The sequence below is a fragment of the Zea mays genome, chromosome 1 (genome assembly GCF_902167145.1).
Source record: "Zea mays cultivar B73 chromosome 1, Zm-B73-REFERENCE-NAM-5.0, whole genome shotgun sequence".
NCBI classification, from domain to species: Eukaryota; Viridiplantae; Streptophyta; class Magnoliopsida; order Poales; family Poaceae; genus Zea; species Zea mays.
This window is the reverse complement of record NC_050096.1, coordinates 32839848-32859652: the sequence shown is the minus strand read 5'-3', so window position 1 is coordinate 32859652 and position 19805 is coordinate 32839848. Positions and strand designations below refer to the sequence as shown.

The 19805-nt window shown below is 45.7% G+C and overlaps 1 protein-coding gene and 1 pseudogene across 2 annotated transcripts; both read left to right on the top strand.

The window, feature by feature from the left end:
- Positions 1-228: 228 nt before the first annotated feature.
- On the top strand, positions 229-4235 carry LOC103633441 (UDP-N-acetylglucosamine diphosphorylase 1-like; annotated as a pseudogene).
- Positions 4236-16837: 12602 nt separating this feature from the next.
- LOC100381350 (actin-depolymerizing factor 5) lies at positions 16838-19514 on the top strand. 2 transcript variants are annotated; one of them, NM_001174215.2, is made up of 3 exons: positions 16838-17008; positions 17117-17376; positions 18902-19514. In NM_001174215.2, exons 1-3 carry the CDS (start codon positions 16988-16990, stop codon positions 19050-19052), a joined length of 432 nt encoding a protein of 143 aa, NP_001167686.1. In that variant the 5' UTR covers positions 16838-16987; the 3' UTR covers positions 19053-19514. The 2 variants fall into 2 exon arrangements, with proteins under 2 accessions (NP_001167686.1, NP_001401277.1); NM_001414348.1 differs by having other exon boundaries at positions 16838-17376.
- The last annotated feature ends 291 nt before the right edge of the window (positions 19515-19805 follow it).

Sequence of the window (19805 nt, the reverse complement as noted above, 5' to 3'; positions counted from 1 at the left end):
ACGCCCACGTTCGTCCCCCTCCCCCACCCCGCGTGAGCCGCCGCTGCCCCGCCTCCCCCCTCCATGGGTCGAGATCGATCCTCCTCCCAAATCAAATCCCTAAACCCCGGGCCACTGCTCCGCTCCTCCTCCTTGCCGCCGTGCGGTTGAGCGCCGACGACGTTCGGGCTCCGGCGGTTCCTGCAGGAGCAGCCAGCGTTCCGCCCCGCCGTGCCGCCCGATCGCTTCATGCCCCTGGCCGACCGGATCCGGGACCTCGGGGTCGGCGTCGCATTCTCGAAGCCGACACTACTCCCCAGCCCCTCCGGGAGGTGTGACTCCACCTCCTGCCCGGTTCGCTGGGATCAACCGCGGGCGCGTTTACCGCTCCTGTACAGGTTGCGTTGGGGTTTTCTCATTCCAATTTTTGGGTAAATTTCTGGGTCTTCATCGTGTATTTTATGGTTCGTTGATGGGTTTCCTGATGGTTGATGCACACCTGTTTGGTGGAGGCGGGAATGGTGATCGATGATTCGTTGGGTGGGTGGGGGGACTGGCTGACAGCTGACAGCTGACTGTGTATTGTGGTTTGGATGGCAGGTTTAGCGTCAGTAATAGCTAGGATTAGGGTTCAGGCGATGCTAAGATTTTGGGGCGCCAATTGCAGAATCACTGGATTGATTCATCTTTTAGGGGTTTCCTCGTACTCGGAGTATATGGCCTACAAAAAAATGGAATACAAAAAATTCTTGAGGATGTTCGGTGCCACCAAAAGACTGAGTCGGAGAAAGGATAAATATGTTTATTCATCTTCCTAAATGTTTGTTGTGTGTCTTACAAAAGCTGGTTGTGTACTTGCAGCAGCATGATCTTTTTAGATCACAGTTTTGAGTGAGATTAATCAATTTTTCTTACTACCTCTGTTTACATGTGAACAGATTACAACACTTCTTACATGTGAATGGCTTACATATACATGTATGATTTATTTGTAAAAAGAAAATAAATGCAAAGCTCTGTAAGTTACAGTGGTTTATTCGCTGATAGGCTTCTCAACGACGGCTTCTCGACGAACATCACTATGGTGTGAAGAAGTGTAACATCTTTGAAATTGTTTCGTTGGTGTGATCTGAATCATGTGTTTGAACTGCTTTTCTTTCTTTGTCTATAGATGCTTCGCCGCAGCCCGAGTGCCAGGTGGCAGAGCCTGCACTTAATCAGAAGGAGGAAGTTATGAAAGAATGTCGACCACCAGCACCTGCAGTTCATTCTAGGCCTGCACCCTACTGGATATGCCCAGTGTCTTTTATAGAGTTCAGTAAAACTACCTTCCCTTCCCCTCTCATCTATGGATGTCTTCAAAACCTTTCTTCTCTTCGGTGAAGTGGAGGTAGGCTTAGCTGCAAAATCCTGTTTCTTGTCATTGATTCGAGGATTGCTGCTCTTTTCTTTTAATGTAATCCCAGAATGGTTCAGAATATTGACAATTTTGGTTTTACACATATTTGTGCATCAAGAGTAGATAAAAATATTAGCAGCATGAGATCTTAATAGCATGCTTAGAAGGGTTGATATATAGGACTAGGTGTGTGCTGAGAGTTATACCCAAGACAGTAGAGCACGGAGAATTAAATATGAGCATTATGCATGGTCTTTCCATTTTGAGCTTTACTTTTATTCTTGTCTTCGCAGGTGACATTTTTCCAACATGGTACTATTCCATGTGTATGTCATGATGGAAGATTTATTATGGAGACACCATATAAGGTACTTCTTGCTTCTGTTTATTTAAGAGAAATTAATTTAGAGTGTAATGTTATGGCATAATCCATTACACTGAATGGTTTGAGCTAGCATCGATTCCAGATTGTGGATCTCTGTAGTAATGCCATATTTCTTTTCTAACATTATGCTGAAAACCAGGTAGCAAAGGCTCCCGATGGCAATGGCGGAGTATATGCTGGTAATCTCTAAATTATGATGCGGTAAATTATAAATGTATGCTATTAATGTTAGTCATGACTTTCTGCTTGTTTTTTTCTTTGGTTGTACCCAGCTCTAAAATCTAAAAGGTTGCTCGATGATATGGCTGCAAAAGGTGTTAACTATGTAGATTGCTATGGAGTTGATAATGTATTGGTAAATACGTTCTTTATGCTGTTCATTTCATGGAGCCTTCCTTTTTTTGTCGTCATTAAATATTTAATTTATTTGATACAGGTCCGTGTTGCAGATCCAACATTCCTAGGATACTTCATTGACAGAGGTGTATCTGCTGCTGCTAAGGTTGTCAGGAAGGTAGGGCCATAGATTTCCCATACTAATAGATTGGCAGTTTTTTATTGAACTATGTGTCTCAAGAGTGTTTACATTATGTTCTGTGCTGTTCAGGCATATCCACAAGAGAAAGTTGGAGTATTTGTTCAGCGTGGAAAGGGTGGACCCCTCTCTGTAGTTGAATACAGTGAAATGGATGCAGCTATGACAACTGAAATCAATCAAACTACTGGCCGCCTTCGTTATTGCTGGAGCAATGTATAATTCCTACACCTGCCTCCCCCCCTATATAGGCATTAACAATTGTGTATTTCTTTTGTGTCATAGGTCTGCTTGCATATGTTCACTTTGGATTTTCTGAACCAAGTGACAAACAGTCTTGAAAAGGATAGCATGTGAGTATTTTTTTTCTTTCCTTATTCTTGCACTTTATCCATTCATGTTGCATTTAACCCTTTATTTAATATATAATGTAATTGCTGCATTTTTTTCTAGAGGACCTATAACTTCTATTGATCTTAAACTAATAATTAATAATAGAATATTGGCTTACAATTTTGTCCATCATTTATGCACAGTTACCATCTAGCCGAGAAGAGAATTCCTTCAGTCCATGGGTACACATCAGGATTAAAGCTTGAATAATTTATATTTGATGTATTCAACTATTCTCCTTCAACAGCTCTTTTTGAGGTTTGATTTCCTATGAATTATTGCTCAAAATAAAGCCGTTTTGTTCTTCATCTCATTTCTGAAAGCGTGTAGTAGTTATCGCTTGAAAATATTTTACCTAAACTTACAGGTTTTGCGTGAGGAGGAATTTGCGCCAGTGAAGAATGCTAATGGTGCAACTTATGACACTCCTGACAGTGCCAGATTAATGCTGCTTCGGCTACATAGCCGCTGGGTGGTTGCTGCAGGTGGCTTCTTGACTCATTCTGTACCCTTGTATATGACAGGTATATGTGTATGCTGGTTTATCCACAGTTTGAACATATAATCAGAAAGGCAGCAATAATTTTGTGCCGCTTAGGGAATTGGTGTCTTCTATGTGTGCAATACCAAATTCTTATCAGTTCTTTTAATGTTTCATCATGTATTCACAATAGTTCAAAAAAATATTGCTTTTATTGTAACAAATTCATTAACGTAGGAATTCAATATTACAATGGTGCCAAAATGGATTCTTCGAAGGAGAAAAACGAAGTACAAGTTGACGAGCATGCAGAGGTTGATAATGAATCACCTCTCGATGAAAACATCCTTAACATGCTAATAAGACTATAGAATAACAATTAGTGCTTTTGCATATCAATATATTTTATCATATTAATTTCGTAGCAACGCACGGGCATATACCTATATGTTTGAATTTTGGAGGATGAGGAGGAACAAATGGTAATAGTGAATTTTTTAGCATTCATTTCCATTCCTTTGACTGAATACTTATATTTCACTATTTTTTAGGATGAACCAGATTGTTGATAAGTTGATAGTTTTGAAGTTGATGGCTTGATGTCGAACCAAGGTAATAATGATTTTTAGTATCATTTTCTTTACTTTGATTAACTACTAAATACTTATATTTTCTTAATTTCTTTGCTTTGTTGTCTGGTGGCCAAGTGGTGTGTGGTGTTGTCTATCAAGTGACAAGATCAAGTATTTAAGTGTGAAGCTGTTGTGCAAGTGAAGTGTTGCTGGCGCTTGTGCAAGTGAAGTGTTGCTAGCGCCTTGTTGTTTGGTGCTGCCTTAACCTGTTGGCTCTGTATTAGTCATGGGTGTTGTTTGTTCCTGTTCGCATGTTCTTGTCTGTGTGGGGTACTGGGGTACTTCCTATTCGCCTGTTACTGTTCGCAAGTGAAGTCATGGGTACTATTGTCGTGTTGGCTTGGGCGCTTGGTTGTATGCCTGTATTCTTAATTAGACTATTACTGTGTGGTGTCAACTCAGTTGCAATTTCTGGAATTTTTGTGAACTAAAGTTGCTTGTTATGATTGCTGCACACGTTCAAGTCATTTCCTCACGTCCATTTCAGTTTTCAGCGATGAGTAGAACTACTCCTTTTGTATCGTATGTATTACAATTGCTGCTTTGTGAACTTAGTTGCTTGTATTACATGATTACCATTGCTGTTAAGCTTTTTGATATATGTACCTGTGGGTATTCGATACCCGACGAGTACGAGCACGGGTATAAATTTTTATCCATGGGTACAGCCACGAGTGGGTATGAATGAGTATGGTTGTGGGTGGGTATGAAACATACTCGATTCTAATCTGATCTGTTGCTATTCCTACCGTCAACCTGCATGGATTTGTGACTTCTCCCTTGATTTTGAACAGGCCAAGAACATCAAATTCACATTGGAGCAACATATGTTCTTTGCAATATTAGTTTGGTAATTTAAGGTGGCAGACGATATTACTCCAATCAAGATTGAGAACTTCGATTGATCTCTGAGAGAGTGGTGTCTGGTTCGAGGTTTTGTACACTTAACCCGATTATATGTTCAGTAAATTAGCCATTGTAGTGTCTTTTTGGAATATAACTTCATTTTATTTTAGAGGATTGATCGAAAACTCATTTTGCCATGTAACTATATTGTTATGCCATATGGAAAACATCACACAACGACCTAGATTTTACATATCATAGTGATGTTTGTCGTTTCGTATCTATATTTTATACTAATTTAACTTACGAGCACATACCTATTATAATAATATTTGCCGTCCGTATATATGTATCATACTATTTTTTCACTTCCGTGGCAACGCACGGGCACTGACCTAGTATATATATATTATGTATTTGTTATATATCTATATCGATAATATAATATATAATATGCATCCTCGGCAAGGGCGAAGCTAGAAAGGGAGTAGTGGATGCATATGCACCCACGAAAATTCGTAAAACTAGTGATTTGGGTCAATTTTTCACCATATATGCACCACCCATAAATTATTACTATACACCCTCAAGAGATGTGCACTCTCCTCTGGTTCACTCTAGCTTCGCCACTGATCCTCGACAAGTTCGTGGAAAAAAACTGCCTCTTTTTTTACTTTTTAATCTGTCTTGTACTCTTGTATATGACACAGACTCTTGATCCGGGTTTATAGGATAACTACTTCCTCCGTTTCTTTTTAGTTGTCGCTGGATAGTTTAATTTTACACTATCCAGCGACAACTAAAACGAAACGGATGAAGTACCAGATATGAAGTCTGGTTGAGAGACGTGACAAGCAATGATACAGAGTCCGATTCTTCAACATATAATTGGAACAAAGGACATTCTATTATATAAATTATGAAGCCATAAATTAACTGTGTTTCAGGTGGTCCTATATATAGCAATATGTATGTTCTGTAGTAACGCACGAATACATTTGCTAGCTTTAACTTATAAAAAGCCTACGTTTATATAAATTAAGTCTATGGTCATATAGCAATGTCTATTATGCAGGTAAACGTAGACTTTTACTATCACTCGATCTCTGTGTGTCGACTGTCGAGCGTGCTCTTCTTTTCTTACCATTCCGCTTGTGTAACATCAAGTCATCAACGGAGGCACCGAGCAGACACTGGAGGGCTGTCTACTAACCTACATCGGAGGGCTAATGACCCCCTTTTCTGCACGGTTTATTATGATTGCACAGCCTCGACCGTCAGTGTCTGAACACTACCGGAATCTGAGGCTTTGCCGAGTGTCGTATTCTTTGCCGAGTGCCTTTTGTCGGGCACTCGGCAAAGACGGCTTTGCCGAGTGCCGCACTCGGTAAAGTTAGGCTCTCGGCAAAGAACCCCTTTACCGAGTGCTGAACACTCGGCATAGAGGAGCACTCGGCAAAGACAAGTTTGCCGAGTGTCACACACTCGGCAAACGGGGCTCTCGGCCAAGGGCCGTCAGCGGCCGTCGCAGTGCTGACGGCCGTCAGTATTTGCCGAGAGCCAACGGCTGGCACTCGACAAAGAGGCTTCTTTGCTGAGTGTCACGTAGTAGACACTCGGCAAAGAATTCCAGACACTCGGCAAAGTGTATTTTCATTTTTTTTATTTTCTCCCAAACTTTTTGTGGTATGTTCCTACACTATGTAGACCTACATGTATCATTTGTGGACAATTATAACATAGTTTCCATAGTTAGTAGATTTAGTTCGTTTATTTGAATTTCTTCGGAAAATTCAAATTTGAACTGCAGGTCACTCGAAACTTGGAAAACCGTGCATGAAAAAATGATATTCATGTTACTTAGCATAAGTTACGACCGATTGCAGAAGCGTACCGGAAACTTCTAGCAACATGCTCACTAAACATGGTCGTGAACTTGGCATCCACATGTTTAAAAATTGTATAAAACACAAACAAAGTCAGAAAATCATGAAACTTGTCCACGTGTCATGATATCATATGTACAGGCTGTGATAAAAATTTTAGAATGTTTGGAGAAAGTTGTGAGACACTATGTGTAGAAACCTAAGAGATCCACATGAAATAACTCTTAGATTTCATGTGGATCTCTTAGGTTTCTACGCATAGTGTCTCACAACTTTCTCCAAACATTCTAAAATTTTTATCACAGCCTGTACATATGATATCATGACACGTGGACAAGTTTCATGATTTTCTGACTTTGTTTGTGTTTTATACAATTTTTAAACATGTGGATGCCAAGTTCACGACCATGTTTAGTGAGCATGTTGTTCGAAGTTTCTGGTACGCTTCTGCAATCGGTCGTAACTTATGCTAAGTAACATGAATATCATTTTTTCATGCACGGTTTTCCAAGTTTCGAGTGACCTGCAGTTCAAATTTGAATTTTCCGAAGAAATTCAAATAAACGAACTAAATCTACTAACTATGGAAACTATGTTATAATTGTCCACAAATGATACATGTAGGTCTACATAGTGTAGGAACATACCACAAAAAGTTTGGGAGACAAAATCAAAAAAATAAAAATATACTTTGCCGAGTGTCTAGAGATGACACTCGGCAAAGAGTCCTTTGCCGAGTGCTCGATGTGTGACACTCGGCAAAGAGGTAGTAAAGAATCTTTGCCGAGTGCCGCAACCGGGACACTCGGCAAAGAACTCTTTGCCGAGTGTCGCCGATCTGGCACTCGGCAAAGAATATTTTACAATTTTAAAAAAATCTTTGCCGAGTGCCGGATCGCGGGCACTCGGCAAAGAAGCGACAATTTACCGTCAGCAGCTTCTCCTTCTCCTCTTTCACTCTCACTCAACACACAATCCCGCCGCCGGCCACCGCGCCCGTTGCCGCTGCGCTGTGCCTCCCCGCGCCCGTTGCCGCTGCGCCGCGCCTCCCTGCGGCCGGCCACCGCCGCCCGGCCTCCCCGCGCCCGTTGCCGCAGCCGTCGCGCCTCCCCGTCCGGCGACGGCGCCGCCTCCCCGTCCGGCCACCACCGCTGCCGGGACCGCCCCGTCCCTCGCGGCCCAACCGCCGCCCCCACGCGACCACCACCACCCGCGCGGCCACCACCACCGCCACGGCGCCGCCTCTCCATTAGGTATGAATTTGTTTATGATTTATTTTTGTATTTATTACGTGTCACTTTGTATTTATTATTGATTAGATGTAGGATGTAAATAATGAAATCATGTAAATTTATGAATGATAGGGTGTAAATAATGTAAATTATGTAAATCTGTGCATGTTTATTTATAGGATGTAAATAATGATAGGATGTAAATTAAATTTGCAGTATATATTTTGTGGATGTCGGCCATCGTGCTGCTAGTTTTATTTGCAGGTTATGTAAACATCCCCGTATAGGGGAGGTGCTGCCGAATTTTTTACATGTTATATTAAACTATAGTCGGTTATATATGTTATATATAGGATGGAGGACCGTGAGTGGATGTACACGGGCCGTAGAGGAAGGAACGATGTCACCACTGAATGGATTAGAAAGACCGATGATTTCGTGGAACGAGCATATGGCGAAGCTGCTAAAGGGGCGAAGCTAGTCCCATGCCCGTGCGGCAAATGTGACAATCGGAAAAGAAAACCAAAGAAGGTCATGAGCCGTAGAGGAAGGAACGATGTCACCACTGAATGGATTAGAAAGACCGATGATTTCGTGGAACGAGCATATGGCGAAGCTGCTAAAGGGGCGAAGCTAGTCCCATGCCCGTGCGGCAAATGTGACAATCGGAAAAGAAAACCAAAGAAGGTCATGGTAGAACATATTTGGAAGAATGGATTTACGCCGGGCTATACTCGGTGGATATTTCATGGTGAAGCGCATCGTACGAGAGAGGAGGTGTTGAGACAACGTGTCGAGGATTATGACGCGGATGCGGGGGTAGCAGATATGTTGAACGACTATCAGGAGGCACAGTACACGGGAGGATGTATGGATGACGAGCCAGAGCCGATTGCAAAGGCGTTCTACGACATGTCCGACGCGGCACAGAAACCCCTTCACGGCCAGACAAAGGTTTCTCAACTGGATGCCATTGGGCGTGTAATGGCGTTGAAGTCGCAGTACAGCATGAGTAGAGACGCATTCGATGGCTTGTTGACGGTTATTGGGAGTCTGCTTCCGGATGATCACGTTATGCCAAAGAGCATGTACGAGGCACAAAAACTACTTCGTGCACTCAAGATGACGTATGAGCAGATTCATGCTTGTCCGAAGGGCTACGTGCTATTTAGGAAAGAATACGCGGAGGCAAAGTACTGTCCCAAGTGTAATTTGTCTAGGTTTATGGAGGTAGACTCTGGTGATGGACAGAAGAGGCAGCTCGACATCCCCTTGACAATCTACGACACCTTCCGTTCATACCGAGGATCCAGCGTCTTTACATGACAGAGGAATCCGCGAAACAGATGACATGGCACAAAAATGGAAAACGATACAGTCCTGACAAGATGGTGCACGCATCAGATGGTGAAGCATGGAAACACTTTGATGACATTCACCGTGAGAAAGTCGAAGAGGCTCGTAATGTACGTGTTGCGTTGGCCACAGATAGGTTCAATCCCTATGGAATGAGCGCTGCCCCGTACACATGTTGGCCCGTGTTTGTTATCCCAATCAATCTCCCCCCTGGTGTGTGCTTTCAAAGGCAGAATATATTCGTGTCGTTGATAATTCCCGGACACCCGGGGAACAAAATGGGCGTGTACATGGAGCCTTTGATCGATGAATTGGTACGTGCCTGGGAGGAAGGGGTATGGACGTTTGACCGAGCTACGAAGACAAACTTCAGAATGCATGTTTGGTACCAGTACTCCATGCATGACTTACCGGCCTATGGGCTATTCTGTGCCTGGTGTGTTCACGGTAAGTACCCATGCCCAGTTTGCAAGGAAGCTCTCAGGTTCATTTGGTTGAAAAAGGGTAGCAAATATTCGTCCTTCGATAAACATCGACAATTTCTTCCTGCTGACCATCCATTCCGCCTAGACATCAAGAACTTTACGAAAGGTGTCGTAGTGACAGACCGCCCACCTGCAACGATGACTGGTGCCGAAATTCGTCAACAGATAGATGGGCTCGTGGCCAATACAGAAGGTGGTTTTGTGGGATATGGTGAGCAGCATATGTGGACACATAAGTCTGGCTTGACTCGGCTCCCCTATTATGACGACCTGCTCCTTCCACACAACATTGACGTGATGCACACTGAAAAAAATGTTGCCGAGGCACTGTGGGCAACAATTATGGACATTCCTGATAAGTCAAAGGATAATGTGAAGGCAAGAGTGGATCTGGCAGCGTTATGTGATAGACCAAAACTAGAGATGAAGCCGCCAAGTGGCGGAAAGACATGGAGAAGGCCTAAGGCCGATTTCGTCCTAAGCAGGGCCCAGAGGAAGGAAGTACTTCAGTGGATCAAGATGTTGATGTTCCCTGATGGGTATGCAGCTAACCTGAGTAGGGGGTGAACTTATCTACTATGCGAGTCTTAGGGATGAAGAGTCATGACTTCCACATATGGATTGAACGGATTCTTCCTGCGATGGTTCGAGGCTATGTCCCTGAGCATGTCTGGCTAACGCTTTCAGAGTTGAGCTATTTCTTCCATCAGCTTTGTGCAAAAGAGTTATCTCGGACCGTGGTTGCAGACTTGGAAAGATTGGCCCCCGTGTTACTGTGTAAGCTTGAGAAGATATTTCCACCCGGCTTCTTCAATCCAATGCAGCATTTGATTCTTCATCTCCCCTATGAGGCACGAATGGGGGGCCCCGTGCAGGGACGTTGGTGCTATCCAATCGAGAGATGTCTAAAGACTATTCGAAAGAAATGTAGAAATAAATGCAAAATCGAGGCTTCCATTGCAGAGGCATACATTCTAGAGGAGGTCTCAAACTTCACAACAACTTATTATGGTGACAAACTGCCGAGCGTGCATAATCCACCCCCTCGTTACAATGATGGCGACAATGAATCGAACCTTAGCATATTTCGAGGCCAACTCGGAAGCGCAAGTGGCTCAACCACGAAGACCCTGACACATGAAGAGTGGCGACATATCATGCTATACGTATTGACCAACCTTGAAGAGGTGACGCCATACATGGAACAATTTCTTCATGAATTCTGGCGTCGATCAAGGGACCCCACTCCACAGGAATATGACGCTCTTCTTAGAAAGGGTGCGAGAAATGGGTTGCCCGATTTCATTTCCTGGTTCAAACGTAAGGTACGTGCTTAGTTTGTAAAAGAGATACGTCTTTGAACTCAATTTAGCGTCTTTTAACTTGCGAATACTTGCAGGGCCAAAGAGATCCGTCTATGAGTGCCGAGTTGAGACAAGTAGCCAACGGCTTTGCTTATAGGGTCAAGAAATATTCTGGGTATGACGTCAATGGATACCGTTTTCGCACAACACACTACGACCAAAGTCGGCCCAATCGGAAAACAACGTGTTCTGGAGTCTTTACGCCGGGCCTTGACAATGTCGATTATTTTGGACGAATTGAAGAAATATATGAGCTCAATTTTTATGGTTCCAAACCTCTTACTCCAGTGATATTCAAATGTCATTGGTTTGACCCTCAAGTGACGAGACGGACACATTCTAATCTTGGGATAGTCGAAATTCGACAAGATTCCACCTTAGCAGGAGACGATGTCTATATCGTGGCCCAACAGGCCACACAAGTGTATTATCTCCCATATGCGTGTCAAACGAAAGAACATCTTAAGGGTTGGGATGTTGTGTATAAGGTATCGCCGCATGGGAGGTTACCTGTTCCTAACGATGAAGATTACAACTTAGACCCGGACACATATGATGGAGAGTTCTTCCAAGAAGATGGGCTAGAAGGGCGATTTGAGATAGACTTAACTGAAGCTATCGGAATGGACGTAGATATTGAAATGGTTATTGATGAGGAGGATGATGAGGTGCAAAATGATAATGACTTAGTAATCCTTGAAGGCAATGATGAGGTTGCGTCTTCCGATGGTGTTGAGATTGAAATGCTTGATAGTGATGATGAGAGTTATGATCCGGCTAACCCCGACACATATGAAGATTATTTTTAATCGATGTAATGCTATATGACTTTTTATTTCGCACTTGTTTTTAAATACATCTTTTTATATGTGCTTATTTGTTTACTCTTAATTGCAGGTTGTTGAACAAATATGGTGGGCGGTTTCCTAAGGAGGAGGGGGAGGAGGAGTAGGACGGCGGACGATGCAGAGCAGGCAGCGCAGCAGCACGAGGCAGAGCAGGCAGCGCAGCAGCAGGCGGCGCCTCAGGACGACGACGACGACCAGCAGCAGGACGACGACGACCAGCAGCAGGACGCCTCAGGTTCAGGCGGCTCTAGTTCGAGGAGCATCTACCTGCGAGGCCCCGCGAGTCTCCCGCCGCGTCCCATACTTCGGGACAGACGACCGTTGATTCGGCCGGAAGGGGAGAGGTATGTAACTTTATGTTCTTCATTCTTGTTCATATTATGTGTTCAAAATCATAATATAAACTAATACTTTTTATTTATCACTTGGACAGGTCTTGGACGGTTTTGGATTATGCTGGGGGTCATCGTCGCCCCCCCAACAACATCCTCGGCCTGCTGTGCAGGGAACACTTCCCTGGACTTGTGGAGTACGCCGGAGTGATGGGCCCAGCCTTCACCTTCGACCACTACGCTGTCGCCCCCGATGCAGTAGACCGGGACGGCAGGGAATTCAATAACAAGGCGGAGCGGGTGAAGCAAGAGCTGTGGGTAAGTCTTAGTATAATATAAAATATGTCGCATTCGTTGCAAATTCTTGAAATAATGTATGGATACATCGTTTTTGTATGCAGGATTTCTTCAGATGCGATGCTGGATACGAGGCTAGGGCGGATGTGGTGGCCACCACGTGCTGTAAGAAGCTCGTCGTGGACATGCACTATGAGGCCCGCATCCAGGCCATCATCACCTACCACGGCTCCGTCCTTGGGGAGAAGGTGACCAAACCTCAAGCCCGAACCATGTCGTTGACCAGGGAGCAGTACCTGCAGGTAAAGTCATGCATGTTTGGTACCAGTACTCCATGCATGAATTTTATTTTATCTTTTGATATGCACTTTATGTGTTTACTTTGCAGGTGATTCCACATTGGTGCGCCGCACATCCTCTGTGCTGGGAGCAGATGGTGGATAGGTGGTGTTCGGCTGAGTGGGACGAGGTGCACACAGCTAGCCGGGAACGGCGTTTGCAGATGCAAGGCCCCTCGCACCACCAAGGCAGCCGGAGCCTGGGCCAATATGCCAAAGCATGGGTACGCCACCTTTTTTATTTAGATATATAGCACTAAGTTAGATATTATTTCTAACTATCTCGTTGGTTTTCGTTGCAGTCGGCGTCACATGGTGGCAGGCCTTGTTCCACCTTCTCGGCCTATGCTATGGCCCATAAGGGTAAGGCGACGTCCGACGTCACCTACAACCCGGATGACGGGCCCGAGGCCTACACCAACCCCGCCGTCTACAGCCGCCTCCATGACTACACCGCCATGGCGCAGGAGGTCCATGGCCCAGACTATGATCCGAGCACCGAGCCTATCGACCCCGAGGTGCTCATGAGGGTCGGACGAGGCAAGAGACATGGGCGGTACTGGATTGCCGACGGGGCAATCGACTCGTCCTCCACTCCCACTCTATCTCAGGTGAGAGCAAGGAGCACGGGCTCGAGCCCAGCCATTCGACCTCGGCACGACAGCTCACAGCATCGCATACAACAACTCGAGGTTAGTGCTTCTGTAACTCGTCCTTCCTTTAGTTATATACCTAGTCTTTGAGTTACTATAACGTTGGCTTGTAATATTACAGACCCAACTAGAAGAGATGGAGGCGAGGATAATGGCGGAGCGGGCGGCGGCTGATCAGAGGATGGCGGAGATGTTCCAGTACATGCAGAGCCTTGGCGCCGCACAGGGCATCGCTCTGCCACCTCCATTGTTCCCCCCAGTTGACCCTACTCTCTTCCACACTCCTGTGAGTATCAAATTTGTAGTTAGATGTTTGAAATGCATCTGGTATAACACATGCTATCTCTTCTCTGTGCAGGGCCAATCTGGGGCGGCATCCAACAACCCTCCGGAAGGGTTCAGCCCAACGCAACCCCGGCCAAACCGCCCACCTCCATGAGTCATTGTTTTAGACTTCAGAACTTATGTATAATACTTATGTTTCTGTTTGATACTTATGTGAGAGCTTGCGACGTTTGAGACTTATGTTTGTGTTGAACACTTATGTTTGTGATGGATATTTATGTTTGTGGTCACGGTTTTATGTTTGTGTTGGCTATTTATGTCTGTGATGATATCTGTGATGTATATATGTGATATATATGTGATATCTTCTGTTTGTGTGGATGGAAAACAAAAAACAAATAAAAAAGGTACATACTGGTCACTTTGCCGAGTGTAACACTCGGTAAAGAGGCTCTTTGCCAAGTGTCTGGGTCATAACACTCGGCAAAGAGCACAGACCTGGGCACCGGCTTAGGTTCTTTGCCGAGTGTTATGTCGCTGGCACTCGGCAAAGAGGTCGTCTTTGCCGAGTGCCAATTGGTACACTCGGCAAAGAGCCTGACATGGGGACCCTCCCTGGCGGGCTCTTTGCCGAGTGTCCCAAGTGGCACTCGGCAAAGAAGGCGGCTTTGTCGAGTGCTGCCAGAAGGACACTCGGCAAAGATATCTTCGTTGCCGAGTGTCACCGTTGACACTCGGCAAAGCCGCCGTCTCCGTCAACCGGCGCCGTAACGGTCGCTTTTCTTTGCCGAGTGCACCCTGACACTCGGCAAAGATCTTTGCCGAGTGCCCAAGAAAAAGTACTCGGCAAAGAAGTCTTTGCCGATGCACTGTTTGTCGAGACTTCTTTGCCGAGTGTCGTTGCCGAGTGTTTTTAAGGCTTCGCCGAGTGCTTCCGGCACTCGGCGAAGAGGTTGATTCCGGTAGTGGAAGGCTTGAGCACGTCTATGGGCAGCTCTATTCCTATCGCAATTTGGGCTATTTACGCTAGGGTCATCATGCATTGGATGGATGCGACCGATCTACGTGTATCGTGCTTATCGTTACATGAAGGGGGAAAAACCCCCCGAATATTCTTCGGGCAATCTCCAGACGCTAAAACACCTGCCAAATCTCAATGCCCGAGGGCGCGGCTACAGCCACGAGTACGCTACGCAATGTAGTCGCCCATAATGCTGTGTTTTTCTTTGGATGAGCAACATATTGCAATTTGCAGCGTCCCATCATCAAGGTTCTCAATTATATATCTGGTGCGTTGTCATGTACGACCATCTCGTTGCATAGCAAGCAAGCGAGCGAGTCATCGTTCTCATCCTCATTATCGCACTCGAGGAAAAGAAGTGGACGTTGAAATTCAGCAGAGCCAGGGCGCGCAAGATTGTCAAAGAGACGGTCTGCCGCCCGCCTGCACGAACGAGTTTCCTCGTCACAACGAGAATTCCACGCGCGCACGCGCTGTCAAGCGAAAGACACAACAAAACTGCCCGGGGGGAAACACATCCGATCTGCTGCTGCCGCCGCGCGCGCACCTGTCTGCTGCCCTGCACGTCTGCACGTCCGTCCCACCGACCACCGACACGCTCGTGAATGCGAAAACGTGACTGTTCTCTTTCTCTGCTCAGGCATATGAGGATGAGGGGGAGCGGGACCAAAAGTAAGTTTGGAAAGAAAAAAGAAAAGAAAAAGGAGGGCATGGCCCCCACGTCCGCCCCACACAGCGGTGCCGTGCATATGCGCGCTTTCTCTCTCTGCCTTCTTTTCGCCAGTGGGTGCCTACCGTGCCGGTGGTGCTCGTCTCCGATTGGCAAACGGCCGCGGCCGCCGCATCCCTCTTCCTCCCTTACCTTGCAAGCAAAGGATGGACTGCAACGGGCAGGGCTCATGAGCCATGACGAGACTCGGCGAGGGTGACCGGGCCCGTCCGTACATCCTAGGTGAGGGCGCGTGCGCGCTAGGCTAGTAGCCGTGTCCAATGTCGCAAGTCTGGTAATAACCGGTGCAGATCTTAGGAGATCGTCATGCCTCTTGTGTGTCACGACGACCATGATGATAATCATAATAGTTCCTTAAGGACATCTATTTTTCCTATTTCTTTTCTTATAGATAGCTCTAACATAAATCCACCTTCAACATCTTATCTATATGCATGTTGTCACTAAGTACCCGTTTGTTTTAGCTTTTTTAGCTTTTAGCCACCAAAAACTATTGTAGACTAACAAGCACCCAGCTTTTCGGCCTGTTTTTGTGAGAATCATTTTAATGAAAATCGTTCAAAATCAACATAAACATACAATCGACCGAATCGTCATGACAGTAGGAATCTATCACTTTGTAAATCATAAACCATATAAACCTCTTTATCTTACTCATCGTGTAATTCTCACAAACAGATTCTTCTCGGAACCAGATTTTTTTTTTCAAAAAAGCTTATCAGAAAAAGCTGAAACAACAGACCCTAAGTCCGGCAATAAAATGACCGCTTTCACATTATTTGATAATAGTATGTAAAACATTTTTTTCTTGATATAAAATGTTTAGCGGCTTTTTATTTTTTGTCTCGCAATGATGTTATTCATCTATTACTTTAAGGTTCGAGCTTAATGCGACCCTTAGCCTTAATTATAAACCTAAATCATCGATAGAGAAGTTGGCCATCGCCTGTAGACAATATTTAGAGTGTGGAACTGCGATATAAGATATAGAGATGGAAATTCGCTTACTCTTTAGTAGAGTTTTCAATACTTGCGTCAAGACTTGAGGATATGTTTGCTATACATATCGCTACTTTTAAGTATGTGTGTACTATTTTAAGTGAAACAAGTATAAAACATTTTGCTACAGCTAGTATCGTTGTAAGTATGTTGAAAATCTTTTTTTATTATTCTAGATTTACTTGTAAGTAACACGGCGCAAGAAAAGCGTGTGGGGGGAGGGAGCGAATAGTATGTGGCTATTGCAGCATTATTGCCTTTTCCCCATTCGTTGAGATGAGAGGGAGAGGAATGAAGGGAATTTTTGGGCTGCTTGTTGCCGCACTCTTTTTATAAAGTCGACCCACCCTCACCTAATTTTAATGTCAAAAGAACCCGCAGCAGGGAAGACTGAGAGTCTGGGAGATAGAGAGAGGAGAGGGAGGGTTTCCTCAAAGAGAACCCGAACCCAAACCCAAACCGAAGCAGAGCACACTAGCGTTCCCTCACCAGGGCGTCCATCCCAGCAGCCATGGCGATGGCGTACAAGATGGTAAAACCCTCCCCGCGCTCCGGCCATGCGCCGGCGCCGCAGCCGCTTGCCATCGAGCAGCCATGGCTCACGATCGACGCTCTGTGTGTGTGCGTGCGTGGTTTGCAGGCGACGGAGGGGATGAACGTGAAGGAGGAGTGCCAGCGCTGGTTCATGGAGATGAAGTGGAAGAAGGTGCACCGCTTCGTGGTGTACAAGATCGACGAGCGGTCGCGCGCCGTGCTGGTGGACAAGGTGGGCGGCCCCGGGGAAGGGTACGAGGAGCTCGTGGCCGCGCTGCCCGGCGACGACTGCCGCTACGCCGTCTTCGACTTCGACTTCGTCACCGTCGACAACTGCCAGAAGAGCAAGATCTTCTTCATCGCCTGGTAAATCCTGGGCCACTCGCCTTCCATTCCCCATCGATCTCTCTTTCTCTCAAACAAGCCAATTCCTCATCCCCTCCTCGAAAAATCTCGATCTATCTCTTCCCTGCTATAATTTGGTTGTTAGGAAAGGTAATACCGCTAAACATGGGAAACTGAAGCGCGAAGAACCGATTAATTCGGTACGGGGATGCTGCAACGATCAGGTCCAAAAACGTGGTATGCATTCATGTACAGAGTAACCTTGCCACGGTACACTGTCCAGAAAGGCGTGAACCCAACCCACACGGTAGCAGCGCCAGCCAACTGCCCGAAACTTGACACCTGCCAAGTTTTTCTGTGGAAGCATTTCACGCAGCAGCTTGAAAGATGCGCAGGCGAACCATAGAGCTACGGCAGCCCTGGCACCAAATCCCCGTTCGTCTTTTGCACCGTTGGAACAAAACCTGGGTTTCGTGACAGTAGTATCGTAAAAAACATGGCAACTGGAACTGCTATCGGTCCGATTAAAAATGCGACGGCGTCTTGCAGCTGAAAAGTCAACACGATCTCGAAGCTGTTTGGCAAATCTGACAGAATGCGCATATTAGACTAGCTTGTCTAAAGGATCTGGATTTGAATTCCTACCCCATAGTAGACGAAGGCAATTAGGCAATCTAGAGCATGTCCTGCCGTTTGTCTCAAGGAAAGCGGACCTGTCGTCTTGAGCCTTGGGAGGCACCACACAAATTACTCAATTCACAATTGAGTAGAAATCTACGGATCCAATGGCTGTTCAATCAGTGCCGCATCCTTATCTGAGAAAGCAGGAAGGTGCGCCACGCTTTTTCGGTTATTTCTCCACAGGAAAGAGAGAGAGAAAAAAAAGTTGCTTGTGGCACTCATCGTCCCGCACCCCGCTGCCTTTAGTCGGTCGAGATCATGACGGGGACCAAACTTTCCTGATGAGCAGCAGCTCTCTGGCCAGGCCTCCCTTTCGCCCTGTCACTCTTGTCTCGAGCGCTCCTCTAGTCTCTCTACACGGATTATTTTTGTCCAAAGCCTCCAGTGCTAAGGACGCCGGTTATTTTATCAGATCTGATCTAGCCTGAATCCACCTGTTGTCAAGATCCATCAGCCCACCGAAAGCAAGCATCGCCCACGATGACAACCATAGGCAAAACTGCCCAGTCCGCCATTTTGTGAGCCATACAATTTCTTTTTTTATAACAAGGCGTCAGCAGGAGAGCAACTATATTTATATACATCTTCCCTGATCTGTCCCTGTCCGGCAACAAGAACACCACCAATAAGGATCTCATCACTACGAGTAAGCGGCACGACCGAATTATTTAACTACTGTTATAACTTGTCAACTTGCTCCAGTATCCAATTGTTAAAGCACTACTATGGATGAGCTGTGCTGGCGACTGCTGCTGGCTTGCTGGTGCGGCTGCATTTCCAGTGGGCTTGTTGCGCCTGCGTGAGGCAGTTGGTCTGACGCGTGGATTCGTTGCTTTTGTGTGCTGTGCTTCTCTCTTTTGCGCAGGTCACCGGCGGCGTCGAGGATCAGGGCCAAGATCCTGTACGCGACATCGAAGCAAGGCCTGCGGCGGCTGCTGGACGGGGTCCACTACGAGGTGCAGGCCACCGACCCCTCCGAGATGGGCTTCGACGTCATCAGAGGCCGCGCGCAATGAGGCCCCCGCTGCGCTCTGCTCCTATTTACGTACTTACCTGTGCGTGGGCGTGTTCTCCTACTACTCACTGCTCAGTAGTCAGTAGTCATCTGCGTTCGTGTGTGTGTGTGTGTGATCGGCCGGATGCTAATTGGCGTTGGTGTGCTCCCGTAGCGATCGATGCTGCCAATCTGACGAGGCTTCGCGTGTGTTTGCTTTGCTATTTTCGGTTCTCGGGAGAGATGGTGCAGGCGTGGTGTGTTGATGTTGATGGGTGGAGTAGAAGCTCAGGGGAGTGGCAGCGGACTAATGAAACGTCCACCTCTGCGACGTAGAATTCCACTGAAAAAAAAATGCTCCAGTGTACCATAAGCTGCTTCAGATTTGATCGTGTTTTCTCTCCCATGGTGGCGTTTCTACCTACATTTTTCTTAGAAAACACATTTCTAGTTACTCGTTCAGTTCTGAATTATAAAATGTTTTGATTTTTCTAGATGTATTGCTTTTGCTACGTTTAGATATACACAATGTCTAGATAGATAGTTAAAGCAATAAATCTAAGAAAAATCTTATAATTTAGAACGAGACAATATGATTCAGAGCAAAGTTGGGTTACGAGAGCAACATAGAAGAAAAAAAAGTACAAAGTGGGGAATAGCCATGGCAATTAAAATGAAGTTGTGTTTAAAAATTGCTTGCTCCAGTTCTCAGGATCTGCCTAGTTTTCCGGTCCGTTTTTTAGAATCGTTTTGATGAAAATCGTCCGAAATCGAC